This window comes from Mesocricetus auratus, unplaced genomic scaffold, assembly GCF_017639785.1.
Source record: "Mesocricetus auratus isolate SY011 unplaced genomic scaffold, BCM_Maur_2.0 Super-Scaffold_100026, whole genome shotgun sequence".
NCBI lineage: Eukaryota > Metazoa > Chordata > Mammalia > Rodentia > Cricetidae > Mesocricetus > Mesocricetus auratus.
In genome coordinates this window covers 24,027,410-24,054,521 of record NW_024429207.1, presented here as the reverse complement: position 1 = coordinate 24,054,521, position 27,112 = coordinate 24,027,410, and the positions used below count along the sequence as shown (strand labels likewise).

Below are 27,112 nucleotides of genomic sequence, written 5' to 3'. Positions count from 1 at the left end.
CAAATTCACCCTCTCTCCTCCTCCTAACTACTCGATTCTCCCCCAACAACCCTTATCTTATTTACCGTTCTATTTCTGTGAAAAGATACCACCCAAACAACTCTTATAAATGAAAGCATTTAACTGTGGGTTTGCTTTCAGTTTTAGAGGTGGTGGGAACCGGACAGGCATGGTTCTGGAGCAGTACCTGAGAGCTTTACATTCTGATCCACAGGCAGCAAGCAGAGAGAGTAAGACTGGGCCTGGCACAGGCTTTTGAAATCTCAAAGTCCACTTCCAGTGTCACCCTTCCTCCTAATCTTTTCAAAACAGTTACATAAACTGGGCACTGGCTATTCATCCATATGAGCCCATGGGGCCATTGCCATTTAAACCACCACACTCCCCTCCTAACTTCATGTTCTTTCCTCTGTCTTAGTTAGGGTTTCTGTTGCTGTGATGAAATAACATGATCAAAAAAGCAAGTTGGGGAGAAAAGGGTTTGTTTGACTTACACTTCAGCATTGCTGTTCATTACTGAAAAAAGTCAGGATAGGAACTTTAAGCAGGATCCTGGAGATGGGAGCTGACGCAGAGACCATGGAGGGGTGCTGCTTACTGACTTGCTCAGCCTGTTTCTTAAGGAATCCAGGACCACCAGCCCAGGGATGGCCTCAATAATGGACTGGGCAGTCCCCCATCAATCACTAATTAAGAAACTGCCCTACAGGCTTGCCTACAGCCTGATCTTATGGAAGCGTTTTCTTAGTTGAAGTTCCCTCCTCTCAAATGACTGTAGTTTGTATCAAGTTGATATAAAACTGTCCAGCACAATTTGCCCCCACAAACTCACAAACACAGCTGCTAAGCCACACCTTTCCCTTCTCATTCATTCCAAGATCTCACATTTAAAAACATAAATATCTTTCAAAGTCCCACAGTCTTTACAACTTCAAGCATGTAAAAATTCAGTCTCTTTAAAATATACAATCTCTTAAAAAATCCAGATCCTCTTAAAGGTTAAAAATAATCTTTTAGCTCTTGGATCAAATTGAAATTTAGTTAAAATACTTTATTCGAGAGGGAAGAACAGGTTTCTATCATAATCTGAACAAAGCAAAACTGAACTGTGATAGTGTAAATAACTCAGTCATCTGGGATTCACTCATGATCTTCTGGGCTCCTCCAAGGGGCTTAGGACACTTTTCCAGCTCCACACTCTGCAGAATACATGGTTTGTCTTCTAGGCTCTGGTTAGATCTACTCCATTTTGGCAGCTCTTCATGGTGATCATCCCAGGGTACTGGCATCTCCAAAATACTGGGGTCTTCTGCTGCAACTGGGCTGTACTTTGACCAGTGGCCTCTTATAGGCTCTTTTCATGGTGCCAAGCCTCAATTTCTCTGCATGATGATTCCTCCAGACCTGGACCTTCAACTGTCACTGAGGTTGCATCTTCACCAATGGCCTCTCCTGGCCTCTCACAGTGCCAACCCTCAGCTGCTCTCCATGACCCCTTCATGCCTTCAAAACCAGAGTCACCCAGGAGACTCTTAACACTACCAAGTTTAGCTTCTAGCACAAAGGTACAACTTTGGCCACCTCTGGAACACAGATGGGGAATGCTCTTCTGTGTATATGTTTATCTTATTGGTTGTTGGGCAATAGGGAAGCTAGATAGATGTACTAGGGGTTTAGGAGGATTCTGGGAAATGTAATAAAGAGAAGTTGCCATGTGATCCAGGCAGGAAGTGACATAGTCACTCTTTCCTCTCCTCTCCTCTCCTCTCCTCTCCTCTCCTCTCCTCTCCTCTCCTCTCCTCTCCTCTCCTCTCCTCTCTTCTCCTCTGTGGAGACACACAGACTCAATGCAGACCCCAGTGGAGTAAGGGGTCTGGATATTTCCTCCAGTAAGATAGGCCACGAGGAAATACATGGGTTATTAGAAAATAGGTGAATAATTAAGACTAAGCTAGCAAATAAGAAGCCCTAGACAAAGGCCACCAGTATTTGTAACTAATATAGCATCTGAGTGTTTCACTGGGGGCAGAGAAGGGCAGTGGGACCTAGCTGGGCAGACAAAAACCTCTTGTTACAGAACACAGCTTCTGTGTGCTGACTCTGAGGAAATGCTTCCCAAAAGATTTCACTTCAATGATCCTGGTCTCTTAATCACTGCTAATTTCTCATCTCTGGCCAATCAGAACCAAATATCCCAGCAAAGCAAAGGTTTCACTTTAGTAGTTGTGGTATCTTGTTAATCACAGCTAATCCTGCAGCCCCACCTAACTAGAGCCACAGGATCTTAACTCAGAGTAATAAATGGCTCTGTTAAGGTGTTTAAACTTCACAAGCTGGGCCTTCATTTTCTGCATTGCCCTCAACATTCTTATTTTCCAAGCTCCCAAAGAACAACTCACTGAATATTGAACCCTCAATGACTTTTCTTGCACAAAGTTGCAGAGTCCTTCTACAGTCCTCCCCAAAACAACACCGTCAGGTCTGTCACATCAATACCCCACTCCTGGTACCAAGTTGGCATAAGATTGTTTAGCAACATCCCCCTTTGAAAATAATTCACTGAATCCAATTAATGTGGTCCATATGGGTGTAGAGCTATTGGGACCATACCCTTAAAGAAGGCTGACTTTCCCTTTTCAGTAGTTGGTTAGTAACTTTTTTTTGGAACCTCAGCTTTAGGCTTGTGGGCAAGCCTGTAGGGCATGCCACTGAGTAATGATTGATATTAGAAGGCCTAGACAACTGTGGGTAGAGGCACTCATAGACAGTGGTCCTGAGTGGTATAAGAAATTCGCTGAGAAAACCACGGGAACAAGCCGTTAAGCAGCATTCCTCTATGCCCTGGGCCCAGCTTCTGCCTCCAGGTTCCTGCTCTTCTAGATGCACTGAGATTGTGATACATAAGTCAAATATGTGTCACACACTTATTTCCCAAGATGCCTTTGGTCTACCAGCTGATTCTAAACCTTGTCAAGTTGACAATATTTACCATTACAGCTACTTAATATGGTCTGGTTGAGACACATTGTACATATGGTTAAAAAATCTTACCATATTTAAATCACACACACACACACACACACACAGTTATTACATGTCACAAAAAGGAAATGATAGGATGAAACTGTTAAGGAACCACACGGTTGTTGTTCTTCACAATAGAGGAAAAGAACCAAATTAATCCCAAGACTTCTTAACATCCAGAAAAGTGGCAGACAAACCCTTTACTGTGTTTTCTTTGATTAGCTTTTAGTCATCTAATGCAATCTTAGCTTTAGTCTAGTAAATTTACTTCCTCCAAATATTCATATTAAGTTCAAACTTATGATTATGTACAATTTTAATTTCAGACCCAATTATCATTTGATTAAATTTGCTACAAGCTCTCTCGATGCCTTTCTGACTACAAGTTGGGTTTCTGTAAGAGTTCTTGGGCTGTGTCTCAAGGCTCCAGGACTTCCCATCCTTGCAATTTGTCTAATGTTATATAAACATGACCTTAAGCTTCAGGGCCTTGATATAATTTGATTTCATGTTAGCTTGAAAGCTATCACAACCCTGTATTCTAGCTTCCTGGCATTTAAAATTCCTCTTCACACAAAGATGTAATCATGATAGGCTAGCCCAGGAAGGTCAGCCAGTGTGAACACTGGCTTGATGGATTTCTTCACCTAGGATGCCAGGTTTTGTCTAAATTATTCAAACTTTGTTTTCTCTTTGCCTTTTCAGCCTCACTGTCTTAGAATGCATTGTTGTGTCCTTGATATTAGGTAACAGATTATTCTTTCAAACACCTGCACCATTGCTAGAGATATAAATTTCAGAACGAGACCACTGCTTTTAAGATGTTTTCCATTCATTTGAATCATGGTGGGGCATGGAATTTCCATACCTTAACTTCGAATCCTGAAGGTGAACTCAGTAGTCAGTTCTGTATCACACTTAATGAAATATCTGAGGCACCCTAGTTATATAAAAAGCAGATTTATTTAGTTTATTGTGGAGAGGATTCAAAGGTAATGAATGACATTGACTAAGTTCTGACAAAGACCCTCAGAGGCGTAGAATAACATGTCTGTACTCTTGTGTGAGTAAGAAATCACATTGCCAGAAAGAAGACTGGAGAGACTGGGGGCCACAGTCCCTTCTGAAGACAGGTCCCAGATAACCTCAAGCTCTGTCTTGCCTATATGCGAGAGAGCAGATTGGCACTGTTTATCTCGTCTCACTGGGGTCAAGTATCTGCAGAAGCCCTCAGGGCAATGCCATTGGCCTTACCTGCTTTCAGGGTGAGTGTTTGCAATGTTGTAATTTGCACTTTTTGCACCTCAGAATTTTCAGCCTTGTGAAGGTCAGCAATGCAAAAAAGGTTTTTGTTTTTTAATTTTGTGGAGGGAGTGTTGCATTCCAATCATGTTTTCAAGTTTCTGTCTTCAAAGCTTTCCATGATTTCTACTGTTCCAAATGGGAAAAAAACACACTTGATACAGATTTTGTAAACTTAAGGTTCTACTGTGGAGAGCTACAGTGTCATCTACAGAGTGACCTTCATTAAGAACAATTTGTCTCATTCCTCAGATCCAAGTACCCTCATCTACCACCTCCTAAGGACATCTAACTCCCTGAAAGCCCGGCCCCTGTCTTACACTTGCAGAAGGATAAGCAGTTCTATTGTGAACTGCAGGACTGACAAGCTGACTTCCTGAAGAGGAAGTTGTGCCTGAGACAGGAGTGTCAGTCTGGGAAGTCACAGGGTTTGCTATGCCCTGGATATAGCTGTGTGCCTTGAAGATTGAGGCAGTGGTTGGGATCTGGAAAGTGCTTGAGAGATCCCAACTCAACATTTTCAGACCCCTAGTGACTAGCCCATCATAGAGTGACTTGCCCTTCTGCCCTCTCCTGAGAAACCGGAGACCTCAAGATAAACTTAAAAGATAACCCCTCCTGATCCAGGAACTAGCTCGCCACATTCTTGCTCAATGCTTAACTGTACAATGCCTAAAGAATGCTTGCTTGAGATAACCTTCCTGCTAAGACATAAGCTATCATTTAACTTTTCATCCTTTATGATGTTTGCCTAACTCTCCGATTCAGTTTTTCCCTTTTAACAACCCCCGACTGCAGCTAGTAGGGGTCGAACTCCTCTGCCCCTGGGAGGGTCATGAGCTCGGCCCCAGTGCACTGGTTCCCCGAATAAACCTCGTGTGCTTGCAGCAACAACGGTTTCTCTTGAATTATTGGGGCGTCGGCTTATCTTGAGACTTGAGTGAGGGTCTCCCCACTCTGGGGGTCTTTCATGCTCATGAGGTCACATGTTAAAGGCACTGAAGTTTTTAAATTAGTTTATTTTGCTTTTTCTTTTCTTTTTTTGTAATGCTTTTATTTAAATTAGAAACATGAATGCTTCGCATGTCAATCCCAGCTCCCTCTCCCACCCCTCCTCCCTTGTCCTTTCACCAGCCCCCCCACCCCCCCACCCATTCATGAGGCCCTCCTTGGGGGGGATCTCTAATGTCTGTCATTTCATCCAGGGCAGGACCTAGGCCCTTCCCCATGTGTCCAGTCTGAGAGAGCATCCTTCTATTTGGAATGGGCTCCCAAAGATCATTCATAAATCATGGTAAACACTGTTCTACTACCCAAGGCCCCAGTGATTTCTGTGGCCTCCTCACTGAGACTACATTCATGGAGTCTGGATCAGTACCCTGTTGGCCTCTCAGCCATCAGTCTGGGGTTCAAGAGCTCCCCCTTATCTGGTCATCTGTCTTTGTGGGTTTCACCATAATGGTCTTGATCCCTTTGCTCATCACTCCTCCATCTTTGTCACTAGGTTCCAGGAGTTCAGTTCAATATTTAACCCTGGCCTACGAATGGACTTTGGGAGCCCATTCCATATGGAGGAATGCTCTCTCAGCCTGGACACATCGGGGAGGGTCTAGGCCCTGCCCTGGATGATATGATAGACTTTGGAGATCCCCCATGAAGGGCCTCACCCTCTTTGGAGAGTGGAGTGGGGATTGGGTGGGGGTTAGGGAGGTTGGTGAGGGGGAGGGGAGGAGGAGGGAGAGATCTGGGATTGATATGTGAAGCAAGTTTGTTTCTTATTTAAATAAAAAAAAGAAAAAAAGTTCATATAACACAGACCAGCAGAGTGATGGAGACACAGAGGAGCAAACAGAAGACAGAAGACCCAAGGAGAAAAGACAAACATGAATCCAAGTGTGTCATTGGCAGCACTGAATGTGGATGACACAAATGATCCAGATGAAGGAAGATGTGGTAGAATGAGGTTAAAACCTGGGCTCACCCACCTGCTCTACAGGAATCATACTGGTTACAAAGATGCAGATAGTTTACTTTAGTGAAAAGCTTTACAGAATACAAAGCATCTATCTATAGTAATATCAACATTAAAATTAAAATTGGTGTTAAACATAAGTAAACAGTTATGAGATATGTAGCAGCCTGAGCACCAATGAACATATAACGGTTATAAACATGTATGTATCAAATGCCAGAGCCTCAACTGCTGAGACAAACTGACAGAAATGAACACAGCAAACAGTAGAAACTGCAGAAACGTCTGGAGAGGCCAATGCCTCACTTTCAGCAACATCTGGAACAGGAGGCTGAAGGCAAAGATTCCTCAGAAAAACACAATGAATCAGCCAGATTCTGCAGGTGCCCACAGGACTTTTAATTCCTAAGCAGTAAGCACTTTTTCCAAGAGTGGATGGAATACTCTCCTGGTTAGACCACGTCAGAGGCTATGAAAGGATGGGATAAATTTGATGGAGTGGAGATGGTTCAGTATGAACTTTCTGATCACAATGGAATGAAATTCATAATGACTAACAGAAGCTGGAAAGTTCATGAAAATATGAAAATTAAACACACATTCTTGCACAACTGATGAGGCAAAGAAGAAGATGACAGGGGAAATAAGAAATCTTTTGTGGAAAATTAATCATGATTTATGAAGTCTTATGGATGCAGGGAAAGCCGCTCAAAGGGAATGTGTGGCTGTAAGCACACAGATTGCAAATGCTTCTCAAACTAAGAACTTAATCCTCTATTTTGGAACATGGGAAACCTCAAACAGGTAGAGAAATGAAATAAAACGTGACTAGAGGAGAGATGACTGCAAAACAGGGTTAGAACCCAAAGGGAAACTGAAGCCAAAAGCTCGTGTTTTGAAAACGTCAAATCAAAATTGGCCATCATTTAACTAGATTGACAATGAATAAAAGGAAAATGATAGAAAATAGATAAAAGAATGAAACTGTATAAACCAGGAACGGAAGAAGACAGGAGTCTGTGCTGCTCTTCCAGAAGTGAGAGTGATTGTGAAGGGATAGTTGAACACAGGTTTGTCAAACTTAGATGAATTATATGAAGTGGAAATTTCCTAGATAGATTAAATCAACCCCTAGGAAATGCAGACATGGAGCGCTGTGACTTTTATTTAGTTCTAGCTTGTCAGGAGGCTGGGGCTAGGGGATGCTTGAGCACAAGTGCCTGAGGTCAGGCTGAGCAGTGTGAAAACCCATCTTTAGCATAGAATAAAATAACAGTGGGGAAGGGAGAGGAGGAAGGGAAAGTGGCAGAGAGATTGTTTGGAATTAAAAACCTCTAATAAATGAGTGAGCAGTATTAGACAGCTTGGAAATTTATTAAATCCAAGGACCAATATTTAACAAACTCTTCCAAAAGAGAAAATCTCTCCCAATCTTACTCTGGTATTAGTATTCCTGTAATACAATGATCAGAAAAATACACCACAGCAAAGAAACCTAAAGACCAAATCACTTATAGACGAAAGCCCTCATTAAAACAGCTGCAGTAAAAGTAATAAAGTTTCTTGTTCGTGTTTTCACAGGATCTCGGTTTGTAGCTCAGGTTTATCCCAAAATTGAGAGTGTCCTGCATCAGTCTCCTGGGAACAAGCAGTAGTGCTGTGTTAGTTATGGTTTCTATTGCTCTGATAAATCACAGTGACCAAAATGCAGCTCAGGAGAAAAGGGTTTATGGCATCTTACAGCTTGTAGTCTGTCATCCAAGGAAGTCAAGGCAGTGACCAAGGCAGGAACTTGAGCTGAGGCCATGGAGGAGTGCTGCTTCCTGGCTCACTAGCCATGGCTTGCTCATGTTGCTTTCCTATAGAAGCTAGGACCAGTCACAGAGTGGGCAGGGCTCTCCTTACCACATTGATCATTGTATAAGAAAGTGGTCTAAAATTATCATCAATTGTACACATTTATTCGGGCATTTTCTCAATTAGGATTCCTCTTTCCACATAACTCCTCCTTCTGTCAAGCTGATGAAGAACCCACCACAGCAACAAGGATACACTGTCGTGCATTGGATATTCTGTGAGCATTTCCAAACTATTATATGAGAAAATAAGATTTGTCCCTACACCCAGGTTTAAAACTAGGCAATGGAGGGGAGACAGACAGACTAACAGAGAGTTAAGCAGGCAGGGAGGCAGAGAGAGAGAGAGAGAGAGAGAGAGAGAGAGAGACAGACAGACAGACAGACAGACAGACACACACACACACACACACAGAGACAGAGAAACAGAGAGAGACAGACAGAGAGACAGACAGAGAGACAGAGAGAGAGAGAGAGAGAGAGAGAGAGAGAGAGAGAGAGAGAGAGAGAGAGAGAGAGAGAGAGCATGCTTATATGTATTATGCACATTTGTACATGGAAAGCCAGAGGACAGCCTATGGTATCTGTCACTATTCAGGTACTAGCCACCTTGTTTTTTGGGTGAGGGTCTCACTGGCCTGTACTTTGTCTATTGATGAGGCTGACTGACTCTGTTCACCACTAGTTGTAGCATAGGTTTGCTGTAAATGTTGGATTTCCTGCTTTCCCTTGTCTGGAAATGATTACTCTGCCTTAGCTCATGAAGGACAGCTTTGCTGGAAATAGAACTCTAGCTGGGTGGACTCTCTTTCTGCTTTGTGTTTTCAAAGCACTGCACCATTTTCTTCCTTCTGTCCCCTGCCAGCATAACCATCTGTACCTAGTACTCTTCAGTTGTAACAGGTTAGAGTGTTATGCTAACTCTTACTGCCAGCCTGGTCCCAGTGCCATGCCAACCCCAAAGAACACGAAGAGACTCTATTAGTCACAGTGCTGTCAACCAATGTCTAGGGCTTCTTATTGGCTAGCTCTGCCTTAAGTATTAACCCATAACTACTAGTATATGTATTTCTACAAGGTGTTATCTTACCGAGAACACCATACTCATGTGTTCTCTCTACCCGGGATCACATGACAACTTCTCCTTACCACATTTTTCAGAATCCTCCTTGTCTCCTAGTCCTACCCATCTTGCTTCCCTATTGGCCAACAGTGTTTTATTCATCAACCAATAAGAGAGACATATTTACAGAATGCCATCTCTCATCATTGGAGAGTGGCTTTAGCATTGGGAAGGTAGCCATGCTCATGAATGCCACAGAGAAGCCTGGGTGCTGACAGACTCTTAGGAACAAGGAATCTTTTGAAGGTGACCACATTTAGTACTACTTTGGCATTAGACCTGGTGCAGCTAGGGCCCTCTGACTAAAATTCTCTTCAGTTGTATGCACATGCTGGTGAGGCCTGAACATTGAATTCCTGTGCATTATTAGGTTTATCTTCCTTGCCTTGGAAAAGTAAAGGACCAAGGCAGCACTTTGACACCTTCAAGGGAGGCAAGTTGGGAGAGTTCTGCACTTGAGCTTTAACTGTGCATGGACAGTGGATGGATGCTTTTCATGCTTTAGAGTTTTTATTGCTTGTTAAAATTTTGTCTTAACTCAATTTTTTGAACGTTAAATGGGTGCTTGAACGTAGATATGCGTCTCCTGTGACTGCATTTCATCACTTGTCACTACACCAGGAACACTGCAGGCTTCACCCTACGGCTTACTGGGCTGTTTCATATGAAACACAGCACCTGCATAGCAACTTCAGCTCTCTCACTGTTTAGTTTCTGGATACACAAATTTGCAGAGACATGTATGTCCCAGAAATGTCCAAGTCTATAATATCTCAGGGCCATGCTGGGAATGAGCCACATGCAAACCTTCCTCCAGACCTCTGGAAGCAGAGTCTCCTCAGGTGGACTGAGCTGGCCATGGGCTTCAGAAACAGCCACAGAGCTTTACAAATGCAGCAGCCTGGATCAGACCCCAGATCTGCAGAGCAGCTCATCTGAGGACAGGGTTCTAGATCCAGTCACCACCTTCCTTGGAAGAAGCAGGGGAGGAGGGGCACAGGCCCAGCCCTGCAGCTACAGATGCAGGATCTGAGTTAGGATGCTGTGAGCCAAGGCACAGGTGGGACCCTCAAAGCTGGAGGAGACAAGGGAAGGTTCTCTGTAGGAGCCTACAGGAGCCTGGCTTTGCCAACACCTGCATTTTGTTTGTAGTTTTGTCCTCATCTGTTAAAGGATTCCATTCTGTAGTATTAGCCACCCGGTTTGTGGGGATTCATCACAGATCCCTAGAAAGTCAGTAGGACTTGGTTAGGCTTTCTCATTTCCAACCACACAGCTGGGGTCCTGCAGTGGAATACATTTTATTTCCCAGAATTCTGGGTTCTAGGACAATGGTAACAAAACTGAAGTTGGTTGTGCATCAGGAGACTTACTGTTGGAGCACAGTTATTTCTACCTGGATGACCCCTTTATAAAGGGAGAAGTCAAAAGCCTGGAAGAGAGGTCCAGAATCCCCAGAATGCTGTCTTGGCAATCATTTTCACTGGAGTATGTTCTTCACAGGAAGATGCTGGGTGGAGCCCATGGCATAGGTAACAATCATGCCCAAAGTTGGGTGTGGCTCAGGGGGAATAGGCTCCCCAGGCTTCTATCCCCAGAAGTGCAAGGAGAAACCACAGATCTGCTGTTCCTGTACCAGCTGTTCTCCTAGAGTTAGGACCAGACACACCCAAGTGGTTTTTTTTTGCCTGGCATTGGGTGCAGGGTCCAGCTCTATTTTCTCATTAGGCTTGCCTTTCCCAGCTCTGTGCACAGGGGAGGATCTAAGGGGAAGGAACAGGGACTTGGTGCTGACCATGACCCCGTTCAGAAAGGACTCTGAACACATTCAATTTGTAAAGTATTTATGGGTCTAAAAGCCTTTCCAGGGGTTTGAAAGTATTTGCTTAGATCCAGATGGATCCAGATTGGAATTCTAGCTCTGTTTCTTACTAGCTCTGATGGAGTTTTAGGAAAGTTTCTTAACCTTCTGGATTGTCACTGTGCTCACTTCCAAACTTATGTCTTGCCTCACAGTGTGGCAAAAAGAATTTAAATGACTCCCGTAGTGGCTGGCACACGGGAAGTGCTCAGTGGTGATGGGATTGTCATCATTGTTTAGGGTTCTCTCCATTCTGGTGGCTCTTGGCGTTATCCCACCCTATTCCTGGGGATCACCTCTTTTCCCAGGTTTACAGGATAGTAGATAGGCGTGATAGGGACAGTTTGAGGACTTTCATGATTAACAATTTGATGTTTCTCCTGGGGCTCCAAGTCACCATTTTCATTACTTGATATATTGCTTTCTTTTCTTCCATGCAGTGAGACTACTAAGAATGGTGGAGGAGAACTATTCCAGAGGAGCACTGAGGTCCAATGTAAGCACAAAGCACAAGATCTATTATTGAGTGTGCTATCCTGTAGGGGATTCACAAATATACATATTTAAAGGCCTTTTTCATGTACATGTTTTATAGACAGATTGTTTTCTTGTTCTGAATTTAAATCGCATTGACAGCTGGAGAGAGGTCTGCAGAATGTTCATTCATGCATTTTCTGTGTCAAAAAACCCCCTCAAACTTCAAAAAGGCCCACACCCTATCTTATATAACCTCATCAAAAGTGTTCCCTTTCTCCTATAGCAGATTGAGGTGATGCATTTTGCAAGAAAGAAAAGAAAATCTTACAATTTTTATATCACTTTTTATTTTAATTTTAAATAGCTTGTTTTACATGTCAATCCCAGTTCCCTCTCCCTCTCCTCCTCCCGCACTCCCCATCCCCCCCAGCCTCCCACCCTATTGCCAATTCCTTCTACATAGGGGATATCTAGAGTCTGACATTTCACTCAGGGTAGGGTCCAGGCACTCGCCTAAGGGTCCAGGCTGAGAGAGCATCCCTTTTTGTGCTATGGGCACACGATGACTGTTTGTATTCCAGGGATAGACACTGATCCACTGCTCAGGGCCCCATAGGTTGCCCAGGACTCCTCATTGACACTCACATTCGGGGGTCCAGATCAGTCCCATGCTGGCCTCCCCGCTGTCGGTCTGGGGTCCAAGAGCTCTCCCCTGTTCAGATCAGCTGTCTCTGCTGGTTTTGCCAGCCCATTCTTTGCCAATTTGCTCATCACTCCTCTCTCTCTGTCACTGGGTTCCTTGGGTTCAGTTCAGTGATTAATTGTGTGTTTGCCTCTGCTTCCATCAGTCACAGGATGAAGGCTCCCCGATGGTTATAGACATTAAGTTTATTATCAGGAATGGGCATTCGAGGTGGTCTCTCCACTATTGCTTAGCTTGCCAATTGGTGTTATCCCTTTAGATCACTAGAGGTCACTCTGGTGCCTGATCTGTCTTCTAACCTGTGATTCCCTCTTCCCCCTAATCTACCCCCACCCACTCAGATTTCCTGTTCCCCCATGACCTACTCTCTCTTCCTCTTTTCCCCCCTCTCTTCTTCCCAGCTCCCACCCCCCACCCCTCGCTGTGTTCCCCATCCATTCAGAGGATCTTGTCTCAATCCTCTTTTCTTGGGTACTATGCATATATGCATATCTTTTAGGTTCTTTCCTGTTTCCCAGACTCTCTATCAGTGGAAGTGCAGACTGGCACTATCCTGATCCATGTCTAAAATCCATATATGAGTGAGTACATACCATGTTTGTCTTTTTGCGACTGGGTTACCTCACTCAGGATGGTTTCTTCCAGTGCTATCCATTTACCTGCGAATTTCAAGATTCCATTGTTTTTTTCTGCTGAGTAATACTCCATTGTGTAAATGTACCACATTTTCTCTATCCACTCTTCAGTTGAGGGGCATCTAGGTTGCTTCCAGGTTCTGGCTATTACAAATAATGCTGCTATGAACATAGTGGAGCAGATGCCGTTGTTGTATGAATGTGCATCTTTTGGATATATGCCTAGGAGTGGAATTGCTGGGTCTTGTGGTAGATTAATTCCCATTTTTCTGAGGAATCTCCATACTGATTTCCAAAGAGATTGTATGAGTTGGCATTCCCACCAGCAGTGGAGGAGTGTTCTCCTCTCTCCATATCCTCTTCAGCATAAATTGTCTTCAGTGTTTTTGATTTTAGCCATTCTGACAGGAGTAAGATGGTATCTCAGAGTTGTTTTGATTTGCATTTCCCTCATGGCTAAGGATGTTGAGCACTTTCTTAAGTGTCTCTTGACCATTTTAGCCTCCTCTATTGAGAATTCTCTATTTAGTTCTATACCCCACCTTTTAATTGGATCCTTTGGAGTTTTGGAGACTTGCTTCTTGAGTTCTTTGTAAATTTTGGAGATTAGCCCTCTGTCAGATGTAGGGTTAGTGAATATCTTTTCCCATTCTGTGGACTGCCTTTTTGTCTTGTTGACTGTGTCCTTTGCCTTACAGAAGCTTCTTAGTTTCAGGAGGTCCCATTTGTTAATTGTCCATCTCAGTGTTTGTGCCACTGGTGTTATGTTCAGGAAGTGGTCTCCTGTACCAACTCGTTGAAGAGTATCTCCCACTTTCTCTTCTAAAAGTTTCAGTGTGGCTGGATTTATGTTGAGATCTTTGATCCATTTGGACTTAAGTTTTGTACCAGGCGATAAACATGGATCTATCTGCAGTCTTCTGCATACCAGTTCCCAGTTATGCCAGCATCATTTGTTGAAGATGCTTTCTTTTTTTCCATTGTATAGTTTTAGCTTCTTTGTCAAAAATCAAGTGTTCATAGGTGTGTGGGTTAAAATCAGTGTTTTCAATTCGGTTTCATTGGTCTACCTGCCTATTTTTGTGCCAATACCAAGCTGTTTTCAGGACTATAGTTCTATAATAGAGCTTGAAGTCAGGTATGGTGATGCCTCCTGAAGGTCCTTTATTGTATAGGGTTGTTTTGGCTATCCTGGGCCTTTTGTTTTTCCACATAAAGTTGATTAATGTTCTTTCCAAGTCCTTGAAGAATTGTGATGGAATTTTGATAGGGATTGCATTGAATCTGTAGACTGCTTTTCAAGATTGCTATTTTTATTATGTTGATCCTACCAATCCAAGAGCATGGGAGATCTTTCCATTTTCTGGTATCCTCCTTGATTTCTTTCTTTAAGGACTCAAAGTTCTTGACATACAAGTCTTTCACTTCTTTGGTTAACATTATCCCCAGATATTTGATGCTGTTTATGCCTATTGTAAAGGGTGATGTTTCTCTGATTTCTTTCTCAGTCACTTCATCATCTGTATATAAGAGGACCACTGATTTTTTTGAGTTTACCTTTTATCCTGCCATATTGCTGAAGGTGTTTATCAGCTCTAGGAGTTCCCTTGCAGAGTTTTTCGGGTCACTTATGTAAACTATCATATCATCTGCAAATAGTGAAAGTTTGACTTCTTCTTTTCCTATTTGTATCCCCTTTATCTCCTTTTGTTGTCTTATTGCTGTAGCTAGAACTTCAAGTACAATATTGAAGAGATATGGAGAGAGTGGACAGCCTTGTCTTGTTCCTGATTTTAGAGGAATTGCTTTGAGTTTCTATCCATTTAGTTTGATGTTAGCTGTTGGCTTACCGTATATTGCTTTTATTATATTCAGGTATGTTCCTGTTATGCCTGATCTCTCTAGGACCTTTATCATGAAGGGGTGCTGGATTTTTTCAAAGGCTTTTTCAGCATCTAGTGAGATGATCATGTGGTTTTTCTTTTGCAGTTTGTTTATATGGTGGATTACATTAATAGATTTTCTAATGTTGAACCATCCCTCCATTCCTGGGATTAAGCCTACTTGGTCATGTTGGATGATTTTTCTGATGTGTTCTTGAATCCGGTTTGCGAGTATTTTATTGAGTATTTTTGCATCTATGTTCATGAGGGAAATTGGTCTATAGCTCTCTTTCTTAGTTGTGGCTTGGGTATCAAGGTAATTGTAGCCTCATAAAAAGAGTTTGGCAGTGAGCCTCCTGCTTCTATTGTGTGGAATACTTTGAGGAGTATTGGAATTAGCTCTTCTTTGAATTTCTGGTAGAATTCTGCACTGAAGCCATTTGGGCCTGGGCTTTTTTTTTGTTTGGGAGACTTTTTATGACTGCTTCTATTTCATTAGGGGTTATAGGTCTGTTTAGATTGTTTATCTGCTCTTGATTTAGTTTTGGCAAGTGATATCTATCCAAGAAATTGTCCATTTCCTTTAAATTTTCGAATTTTGTGGAGTACAGATTTTCAAAGTATGCCTTAATGATTCTCTGGATTTCCTCAGAGTCCGTTGTTATGTCCCCTTTTTCATTCCTGATTTTGTTAATTAGCATGCTCTCTCTCTGTCTTTGGTTAGTTTGGACAGAGGTTTGTCTATTTTGTTGATTTTCTCAAGGAACCAACTCTTTGTTTCATTGATTCTTCTCAGTGTTTTCCTGGTTTCTACTTGATTGATTTCTGCCCTCAATTTGATTATTTCCTGGCGTCTGCTCCTCCTGGGTGAGTTTGCTTCTTTTTGTTCTAGAACATTCAGCTGTGCTATTAATTCTCTGGTATGACTGTTCTCCAGTTTCTTCATGTGGGCACTTAGTGCTATAAACATTCCTCTCAGCACTGCTTTCAAAGTGTCATAAGTTTGTGTATGTTGTGTCTTCATTCTCATTGAATTCAAGGAAGTCTTTAATTTCTTTTTTTATTTCTTCCTTTACCCAGGGATGGTGCAATTTTGCATTGTTCAATTTCCATGAGTTTGTAGGGTTTCTGCGATGTGTGTTATTGTTGAATTCTAATTTTAATGCATGGTGGTCTGATAAGATACAGGGGGTTATTCCAATTTTTTTTTGTATCTGTGGAGATTTTCTATGTTTCCTATTATGTGGTCAATTTTAGAGAAGGTTCCATGTGGCGCCAAGTAGAAAGTATATCCCTTTGTGTTTGGGTGGAATGTTCTATAGATGTCTGTTAAACCCAGTTGGGTCATAACTTCTATTAGCTCTTTTGTTTCTTTGTTAAGTTTCTGTCTGGAGGTCCTGTCTGGCGGTGAGAGCGGAGTGTTGAAGTCTCCTCCTATTAGTGTGTGAGATTTTATGTGCATTTTGAGCTTCAGTAATGTTTCTTTTATGAATGTAGGTGCCTTTGTATTTGGGGCGTAGATGTTTAAAATTGAGACTTCATCTTGATGTACTTCTCCTTTGATGAATATGAAGTGTCCTTCTTCATCTCTTTTGATTGATTTTAATTTGAAGTCTAGTTTGTTAGATATTAGTATTGCTACACCCGCTTGTTTCTTGGGACCATTTGATTGGAAGATCTTTTCCCAACCCTTTACTCTGAGATAACGTCTGTCTTTGATGTTGAGATGTGTTTCTTGTATGCAGCAGAAGGAAGGGTTCTGTCTTCGTATCCATTCTGTTAGTTTGTGTCTTTTTATAGGCAAGTTGAGGCCATTGACATTGAGGGATATTAATGACCATTGATTGATGATTCTTGTTTGTGCTTGATTAATTGTTAGTAAAGTTATTTTGTGTAGTTTCTCCTCCCTTTTTCTTTTCGTGTTTTGTAAAGTGGGATTATATATTGCCCGTGTCTTTGTGAGTGTAGTTATCTTCCTTGGATCTAGGTTTTCCTTCTAGCACTTTCTGTAGAGCTGGATTCATGGATACGTATTGTTTAAATCTGGCTTTGTCATGGAATATTTTGTTTTCTCCATCTATGGTAATTGAGAGCTTTGCTGAATATAGTAGTCTGGGCTGGCATCCTTGTTCCCTTAGCGTTTGTAGGACATCTATCCACGATCTTCTGGCTTTCATCGTTTCCATTGAGAAGTCAGGTGTAATTCGGATAGGTCTGCCTTTGTATGTTACTTGGCCTTTTTTTTTAGCTGCTCTTAATATTTTCTCTTCACTCTGTAGGTTTGATGTTTTGATTATTATATGGCGAGGTGACTTCTTTTTCTGGTCCAGCCTATTTGGTGTTCTGTAAGATTCATAGGCGTATCTTTCTTTAGGTTAGGGAAGTTTTCTTCTATGATTTTGTTGAATATGTTTTCTGTACCTTTGAGTTGCATTTCTTTGCCTTCTTCTATACCTATTATTCTCAGGTTTGGCTTCTTCACGGTGTCCCATATTTCCTGGATATTTTGTGTTAAGTATTTGTTGGTTTTGAGATTTTCTTTGGTTCACGACTCTATATCCTCTAATGAGTCTTCAATACCTGAGATTCTCTCTTCTATCTCTTGTATTCTATTGGTGATACTTGCATCTGTAGTTCCTGACCTTTTCCCCAGCTTTTCTATTTCCAGCATCCCCTCGTTCTGTGTTTTCTTTATTGTTTCTATTTCAGCTTTCAATCCTTCAACTGTTGGAGTTATTTCCTTCATTTTTTTGGTTGTTTTTTCTTGGTGCTCTTTAGATTCTTTGAGAGATTTGTTTATTTCTTGAAATTTTTCCCCCATTTCATGGATTTTTTTGTTTGTTTTTTCTTCTATTTCTTTAATGGATTTCCTCGTTTCTTCTTTGGGTGTCTCAATCACCCTCATGAAATAATTTTTAAGGTCTGTCTCCTTTGCTTCATCTATGTAGTGCTTTTTGGGTCTTGCTGGTGTTGTATCCCTGGATTCTGGTGGGGTCATGGTGGTGTTTCTATTGCTGAGTGATCTCTTATTCTGTCTTCTTCCCATCTCTTCTTCCAGTGGGTGCTGTTGGCGTCTTCCTGTCTCCACTGGTCTCCTTCCTTCCTGAAGCTGAAGCTGAGGATGCTGACACTGAAGCTTAAGCTGAAGCTGGGGTTGCCGGAGGTTGGGACCTGGAAGGGTTGATGTTTTTCCTGAAGCTGGGCTCGCCGGGTTTGGGGCTTGGAAGGGCTGATGTCTTTCCTGTGTGGGCGGGTCTTCTGGATGCCAGGAGCAGCCCAGGAATATCGAGGGGATGGGTGTTGGGCGGGGGATCCCCGCCGGAGACCCAATCTCACCTGAAGCTGGACTCGCCCAATCTTACAATTTTTATAATAAAAGTTTCATGATAAGAAATGTTACTTTCTAATCCAGGGTAACATCACAATTGATGTTAGTGTTTATAAATTTTTTAAAAACAAGAAAATTCACAAGTGTTATTGGATTCCAATTTCCTAATGTATTAGCTCTAAGAATGTATGCTATTTTATGTACTTTCCTCCTTCTTTGCCTCACTCGGGATGGAAATCAGGACCTTGCACTTACTAGCATGCATTTTAACATGGACCACATCCACAGCCCTTGTCCCTGGCTCTCTGGGCAGCCCTGGCAAGCTTCAAATACAAGATGCTCCTTCCTCAGACTCCTGAGTACTGAGGTTGCAAGTGTGCATCATAATTCCCAACTAAAAATGTTTTATCTTTTTATCTAGGGAGGCAGGGATTCATATGAACTCATCCAAGACTTCCTGGAAATTCTCTGTATGGCTTAGGATGACCTTGAACTTCTGGCATTCCTGCTTCCACCATCAGAGTTCTGGGATTCGAGGTAAATTCTACCTCACCCAGTTTAGACAGTGCTGCTGATTGTGTTCAGGGACTGGTGCATGCTGGGCAAGTGCACTACCAACTCAACAACATCCTTGGCCTTCAGAATGCCTTATTTTCCATAGAGATGATGTAATGAGACTGAGGAAAATGCTTACAGAAATGCATGAAGCCAGCTGTGGATACCCTGCTCCTAGGCTTGGCAATGCATGGCTCGGTCACTCCCAGGGAATTATGCACCCGATTCTGTTTTCTTTTCACCTGTGTGTGAACATGGTGTTTAATTATAAACCCAACTTCTTTGACTCCCACTTGAAAAGTCTGTGACCCAAGGACAAGCTGCTGGGGTGAAGGAGAGCATTTGGTAAGCCAGGAAACCATGCACTGTCTTAAAAGTGTTAATTAGGAACAAGGATGGTGAGGAGGGGAATGAGGTAAAGCATGGGAGGGAAGCCTAGTAGATTCATTGTTAGCCTCTCCTGCCCAGACCTGGTCCATGATCGTTCTGAATGTGTCAACAACATGACCGAATGAGAGCTGGTTCCTAGAATATAAATATGAAGTGATATCCAGCAACAGCAGAGGAAATCTATGATTCCTTTATTAGTTTTGCTTCCCCCTTCTCGTGTGTGTGTGTGTGTGTGTGTGTGTGTGTGTGTGTGTGTGTGTGATGTTTTATAGATATCTGAGAGGGGAAGTGGTCACAAGCCCCCATCTCTAACCCACAAGCTATCTACAATTGACAACTGCTTGCAAAGGAAGAAAAAAAATTAGTTTTCTCAAATGGAGTCTCACTGGGTGTACAAACCACACTTAAGAGCAGGCAGGCTCGATGCCCAGCAGTTCGTGGCCAACACAAAGAGAACTCAATGGTAGTTCTGGTCAGTCTTTGTTTCATACTGCTCTGTTGGGGCTTCCTTTTCCTTGTAGGTCCTTGTGTTATGTATTATTTTTCAGTTTTGCATTTTTAATGGGCTTTTCTCTGTGTGTGAATTTGAATTTGTGTGTCTCTGCATGTATATGTTTCCTGTGATTTTTCTTTGGCTCTTTTTCTTATGTTTGTTTTTGTCTCATTCTTGTTTGTTTTATTTTATTATTATTTTTTGCTAGATGCCTGTTTGTATTTTAGTGAAAGAGAGAATGAAAGGGTGTGAATTTGGGTGAGTAAGGAAGTGTGAGGATCTGGAAGAGTTGGGGGAGGGGAACTGTAATCAGAATATAGTATCTGATTTAAAAAAAAAACTATTTTCAGGCTGGAGAGATGGCTCAGAGGTTAAGAGCACTGACTGTTCTTCCAGAGGTCCTGAGTTCAATTCCCAGCAACCACATGGTGGCTTACAACCATCTGTAATGAGATCTGGTGCCCTCTTCTGGCCTGTGGACATACATGCAGATAGAATACTGTATACATAATAAATAAATAAATCTTAAAAAAACCTATTTTCAATAAAAACAAATAAATATACTTTTTGTTTCTCACCACTCCTAAATTATGGGCCTTGTACCTACATCAGAGTAGAACACACAATCTTCTAGAGAAGGACTACATTTGAAGGGTAAAGGAAGAAATGTAGCTAAAACACAGATAGCGTATAAAATAGTTGAAGTCCCAGAAGAGAGAAAAATGGTGACATTGTCAGTATTGGAAGACATATTTGAGAATCTTTAAAAAATGGGGAGAACAAACAAACTGATAAACAAATCAGACTAAAGTCTCAGGGAGATTTCTGAATCCCAAGAATAATGAATGACTAGAAATTCAACCCCATACATGACACAGTAAAATACTAACTAACTAACTAACTAACTAACTAACCAACCAACTAACTAACTAATAAACAAATCATGCATCCCTCTAAGAAGGCCCCTCTTTTAGGAAAACCTAATTCAAGAGAAGTTTAACAGCAAGAAGAGAACTAGGAACTCGTGGAATAATATCTTCATAATTTTGAAGGAATAGCTCCCAGCTTTCAACTCTTTGCTGAAACTATCTGCCAAGTCTGAAAGAGTTTGGACTTCATTAAATTTCAGCTTGGTAGCTGGCAGATCAGCATTAAAGGGAAATATACAGGTGCTGCTTTTTAGCAGTAATGAGAATATGGGAAACTTCCCATCATAGGAGGCGAGAGCAGTAATGCAAGAGGAAACTAGTTGAAAAAGGGGGTAAACCAGTAGGCAAATTTAATGAAAACTGGCAAAACACTTTGACTTTACTTTCCATCATTAAATAAAACAATGGAAGAATGCTTCCCAGGCAACAGGTTTCAGTTCTGCAGAGCAGGAAGGTGTCAGTTGCTGTCAGTGAAGGCTTCATAGGCCCCATGACAACTTACAGCAGCTTTTACATAGAATTCCATTGAACTGGTGGGACTTCCATCCCCAAGAAGAAGCCTGGTTGGGAGAGAGCCAGTGCACATGGGCTGCAGTAGGTGGGGAGGAGGAGTGCAGAGAGTAACAGGTATTTTCTGTTCCAGGTAACAGAGGCCCAGGACTGAACAGTAAATGTACTCTGAGCTCATGTGATTATCAGGCAATGAACGGAGGTAGTACTGGGCAGAGTTCTGAGGTTTGGAGTACCTCCTCAGTTGTTCTTGGCCATCTCTGTGTTTGCCTCAGTACTGCATGGTCACCAAATTTCAAAATGGAAGTAGAGGTTGCTGAAAACATTCTACTTCTGTTCCAGAATTATATCAAAATTGACAGATCCTATGGGAGACTTAGTTAAGAGCCTTTAAAGAGGATCGTTGTAGGCATTAAGGTATAAAAAAGTGACAGCAGTCCTGAAGAGAGAGAGAGAGAGAGAGAGAGAGTGTGTGTGTGTGTGTGTGTGTGTGTGTGTGTGTGTGTATGAGAGAGAGAGAGACAGACAGACAGACAGAGAGAGATATAGTAAGAGAGAGAGCTAGAGCGAGCACTCATCTGGAGACCATCCTGCTTTGAAAGCTACCCTCTCTTAGAAAGTGTTCTCAGTTTGCTACACTTCTTCATATCTTTCATCCTTCCTACCCTGGCAGACTTGGTGTGGGTCTAAGTGAGGAAATGTTTATCTGCTTTGGTCTTTCCTGGGCACAGGGCTCCCTTGATGCTGCACTGTGGCCTCTGGAGCTCCTGGAGGCTTGGGCTCTAGTGGGAATGAACACAGCATAGGCAGAGGTCAACTGGATAGGGAATGGATGAAGTCTGGACTCTTGGGGAGGCTTGGCAGGGGAAAGGATTGGACAAGACAAGAGATAAAATAGAAAGGGTGGGGTGAGAATATACTTCAGGAGTTAAGCCTGAAGAGTTCAGGATGTGGAGTTGTGGCTAGTGGCTGCTGCTGGAAAGCCTACCACACTGGTGAAGAGGAAGGGAGTTGAGCCATGGAGAAAAGTGGAAGAGGGGGAGGGAGAAAGGAAGAAGATTATGACTATAAAGACTACAACAAAGTGTGTGTTTGTGGGCGTGCAGGGTGGTGAGGTTCAGCAGGTGCCTGGATGCTGATACCACGGAACCACTAAAGTCCCATTTTAACCTATGACACATAAGTTAAAAAAAGGGTTCTAAATGGCACATTAGAATGCCAAATAATCCTTCATTCATTGCAGATGTGTAGGGGAAATAAAAGTCAAGAGAATATGAGTGTAAATGGGTCAAAGGGTAGAGATAGAGGATGCATAAATGCATTTTCAATTCTTTTGAATGATATCTACTTGTTTCTTCTCAAAAATTTCATTTGATGACGAATTGCCACCATTTTTGAAATCACCATTCCGTTAGTGCCTGTCCTAGTCAGTTTTTTGTCAACTTGACACAAACTTAGACACATCTGGAAGAGGGGCTCTCAGCTGAAGAATTGCCTCCATCAGACTGGTCTGTGGGCATGTCTGTGGGGACATTTCCTGCATTGCTGATTGATGTGGGAGGGTCCAGACCACTATGAGTGGTGTGGTCCCTAGGCAGATGAGTCTGGGCAGTATAAGAAGGAAAGCTGAATAACCCAGAGGAAGCAATTCAGGGAGCAGTATCCTGCTGCGGTCTCTGATTCAGTTCTTGCCTTGGTTCTCCTGATGATGAGCTATAACTCATAAGACACATAAATCTTGTATGTCCCATGTTCCTTTTGCCAATGTTTTATCACAGTAGCAGAGAGGCCATCTAGAACACTGCAACTGCTGGGTTGTGGAGGTTGGCAGGGTCCAGTTAAAAGATAAGGAGAAGCAGCTGAGGGATAAAGAGATCATGATTAGAGCAAAAAAAATTTTTTTGGCAACTATGTCTTCACCATCCTTATGTTGTCCTTTTCTTTAAACCAATATTTGCAAAGAGTGATTTCCTACTGGTACAAGTCTGAAATGATGGGAACATTCGTTCAACCCCCATTGACATTTAGACTGTAGGCTTGCTTCCCAACAGGGCCCTGCGCATGCCCACTCAGCATCTTTACCATTTGGCTTGTAGACGCCAAGGGTGTCAAGAGTTGCGCTCTTGCTCACTTGTATGAACTAGCACGCGCACGCTGTGTTTAGAAGTGTTGCTCGGCAACCGTGCTTCTGCCAACTGTTTAAGGGCCTGGTTGGCAGACGTTTAAGCCCTGAGCTCCTCTGTGTAAATGTTGCTGGTGAGTCTTGGTTTTTACTAAGACCTAAAACGGGGCTGGGGGACCAGAAAAGATGAAAAGTTGGGAAGGGACTTGAGACCAATGGCTTCTGCCATAAAGAAGATCTTTGGGGTTAAAGAAAAGACACCCTTCGGTTTCTGTGATGGCCCACAAATGTCCATCTCCGAGTTTTTCTTCGGTGAATCTCCCAGCTATCCAAAATACCATACAACGTACAGACCCTTGGGGCAGATCCACCAGGCTGCAGCTGAGGGTGATGCAGGCCAGATGGAGATTCTCATGACGCTTGGACAGTGTTCTGTGTTTGACAGAGACCACAAAAACAGGTGAGGAGGAAGGGTGGGCGACTGTCTACTCGTGGGCAGGCCAGCATGGGAAGTCTCTCTCTGGCTTCCCCAAGATGTCGGGGCTCTGCACCCGAGAGCTGTACACCTGGGCGGGGTCCTGAGCTGCCAAACAATAACTTTTGACTGCTTCCCAGTTTCCTTCTGATTAGTTCAACAGAGCTGGCAACCAGAGATCTGCCAGTTGTGTCTGCCGTCGTCAAACACCAAAGTCCTGACGTCCCTGTGTCCAGAGAGTCGTGGTTGGGGTCTGGGGGTGAAGAGACGCATGTGTTCTATTCACGGCATACACACGGATCTTTGGTGCTGTGTTAAGAAAGGGGCCACGTGTTGAAGTGCTGGCACACATGGAGATCTTCCATGCTGGTGTTGAAAAAAAATAGCATTTCCTCCCACTTCTTTCTTTCTTCCCCCTTCTCTTCTTTCCTCTTTTCCTTTCCCTTCTCTTCTTCCTCCTCTCCTTCTTTTTCCTCTTTCTCTCCCTTTTCCTCCTCCTCCCTTCATTCTCCTCTCCCTCTCCTCTTCCTCCTCCCTCTTGCCCTTTCCTCCTCCTCCTCTCCACCCTATTTCCGGGGGGGGTCTCATAATGGTGTCCTATGCCTTGCCATCTGTGTGTGAAACAGAGATGGAGTTTTTTAGAAAGTTAAACAGATGTAAACACAGGAATTAATAGAGGACACTACACACCCAAGACAGGGAGGGTCAATCAAGGACTGGGTCCAAGCTTTCTCATGAGAATTACCTAGATATCCTTTTTAGTTTCTAATTTTATGGAACAGGAAGTTGAAACTAAGGAAGGCTGAGAGGTAAGAGACTTAGCTCAGAATAGGATTAAACCCAAGAGGAATTTAATTCAAAGGTGATGATTGTCTTTTCTTTTTTTGAAAGAAAAAATTTTCATACAGTATAGTCAGATTAAGCTTTCCCCTCTATTCTCACATCCTCCCCATATCCCCACCCACCCAACTCTACACCCTTTATCTCTTTATAAGACAAGCAAACAAGACCCTCAAATCCCCCTTCCCAAGAAAAACAAAAAGAACCCACAATAAAAACACTAAAGTGGAAATGAAAATATACAGAAAAATATTAATGATACAATCTTTTTTCCTTTTGGCAAACAAAGGAAAATGAGACAAACATCTGCAGAAATACCACTGAGTTCATTTTATACCCACCCATGCTGTCTTTTATTCAAATAAACTGCTCTGGGCTGATTCAAATGAGCAGCTCAATGGCAGAGCACTTTTCCACAGAAATGAGGTCATGTGTTCTGTCCATGGCTCATATAGAGAAAGGACTTCAAACAGGTTGCCCTTTCTTTAAAATTAAAAAAAAAGAAGGAACTCTTGTCCTTTTCTAAGAACATCAGAAATTTGTTTAGAAGGCAGAAAAAAATGACAGGATATTTAATGTTATAATTAAATGTTGAGACAGTGTTCTACAATGTCACAGAAAACACTTCTCATTTCCACAGGACAGCTTTGCATTTTGCCTGTGTCTATGGCCGGCTACCAGTGGTAAATATTCTAGTGAATAATAATTGTGAGATAGATGCCTTAGACAAGGACCACGTCACACCTCTGATAAAGGTAGGTCACTGCTGTTAACTTCAGCACGAGCTCCACGTGACTGAAGGGTTTATGATGGAAGGAATGCTACCTCCATTTACATGTAGCTTGCTGATGAAACCTGTGGGATGTTTATCTTGTATTCCTTGAGCTGATAATCTGCTTTTTGTTATGAAATGCAGTCTGTTCAATGCTGGAAACTGAAATGTGCAGCTGTTCTACTGGAGCACGGTGCTGATCCGAACATTAGGGACTACAGTGGCAACTGTGCCTTGCACTACGCTGTGTACAATGGACATGAAGAGATGGCGTCATTACTGCTCAAATACCATGCTGATATCGAACAGAAAACCAAAGTACAGTTCACTGCATTTTAATTTCAAAATCTCTGAGATACATCTTTTAATAGTGGCAAAGGTGGGGGGGGGCAACATTTTATGTTTAGAAACCTAAGCATTTCCTGAGTGAAAATAGTTGGAAAGGATTCAACTGTAGAAGCTGTAAGCTCACCACCCACACTTAGAAACATTTGATGCACAACTTTCTTTTACACATTTAATGTGAAATATTTGAGAAACCACTGAATCGGCTAGAAGTAGAACTTGCTCATTTTTGTCTTTTCTTCACCATTTCCCTTAACTTTTATAAAGCTGTCCAAGTAGATAGCAAAGTTTACTTTGGGAATGGCTTCATCTCAAAACTCAAAACAAAAGCACTCATATAAAATGGAAATTGTGCTGCTGTTGGCAAGTTACTGCCAAGTGACCTAAGGCTGAAGAAGAAAAGGAGTAGAAGGAAATGTACATCTGGAAATTAGTACCTGAGGGAATGAAGCAAGAAGAATTCAAAGCAAAAATCAGTTTATGTGTGCTGATTCAGTCTTTCTCCATGTTGAAGACAGTAATTCGTAGTTTGGGCAAGAAAACTATTCAATTACAAACATGTCTAGGGATTGGTTTAAGGAGGACTCTGGGGGAATGAGACTGGTAGTAACTAAGTGATAATTATATGGAAAACCAGAGGGACAATCGAACAATTCACAAGTATATTTTCTGGCTGAGACATCTGCTTAGGTAAAAACTAACCTCTGCTCTCAAATCTACAGTTGTTTCCTGGGTGAGAGGGATATTTAATTTTGCTTTTTTTGTATATTGAATTTTGTTGCCTTCTGACTCGCATACTCCCTGTTTTTAGTGATTGAGTCAAATAAACAAATGATAAAGAGAATTATTCATGTCCACATAGAAGTTCTATTTGTGTGGCTCTAATTCTCAGCTGTGGTTGTGTGCAGTTTGATTCAGTACATCTACTAAGTAATGGGCATGCATCTCCTAAAATATTTCCTTGGGATTCTGAAACAACTTCTAGTTTAGGAAAGAAACCCTAAATAGAAACCTAGGCATTACTGGGTTCAAAAATCTAGACATTTCTAGAAGGACTAGAATTTGATTAGATGTTGATTAGATACTATTTCCTACCAAAGTGTCTTTTCCAATAATGCTATCCCAACTTTCCCTTTGCCTTTGTGGTGAGAAGCTAAATGGAATATTATCAAGTAGTTTCATTTCCATTGCTATGACAAACTACTTGACAGAAAAGCAACTTAGGGGAGATAGGGTTTATTTTAGTTCACATTTCTAGATCCATCATTTCTGGGAAGTCACAGTATCAGAAGCTTGAGTCAGCTTGTCCCATAATCTCTATAGTCAAAAGCAGAGATAAATGAACTCATGAATACTTACTTGTGCAAAGCTTGAATTCTTTACTCTTCTACAGTTCTGGAGCCTCTGTTTAGGGAATGGTGCTACCAATAGTAGGCTGGGACTTTCCACATCTATTAAGATAATCTGCCATAGACATGTGCACAGGTCAACTCAATGTAGGCACTTCATTATTGAGA

General features: G+C 42.2%; 1 protein-coding gene across 1 annotated transcript in view; it reads left to right on the top strand.

The window, feature by feature from the left end:
- Positions 1 to 23,262: 23,262 nt before the first annotated feature.
- LOC101841244 (putative ankyrin repeat domain-containing protein 19) overlaps positions 23,263 to 27,112 on the top strand; it is a 34,757-nt gene continuing 30,907 nt past the window's right edge. The window contains exons 1-3 of the mRNA XM_005066499.2: positions 23,263 to 23,623; positions 25,119 to 25,233; positions 25,395 to 25,568. Of these exons, the coding sequence (XP_005066556.1) occupies positions 23,379 to 23,623; positions 25,119 to 25,233; positions 25,395 to 25,568 (534 nt within the window). The 5' untranslated portion in view covers positions 23,263 to 23,378. The remainder of the gene's footprint in view (positions 23,624 to 25,118; positions 25,234 to 25,394; positions 25,569 to 27,112) is intronic.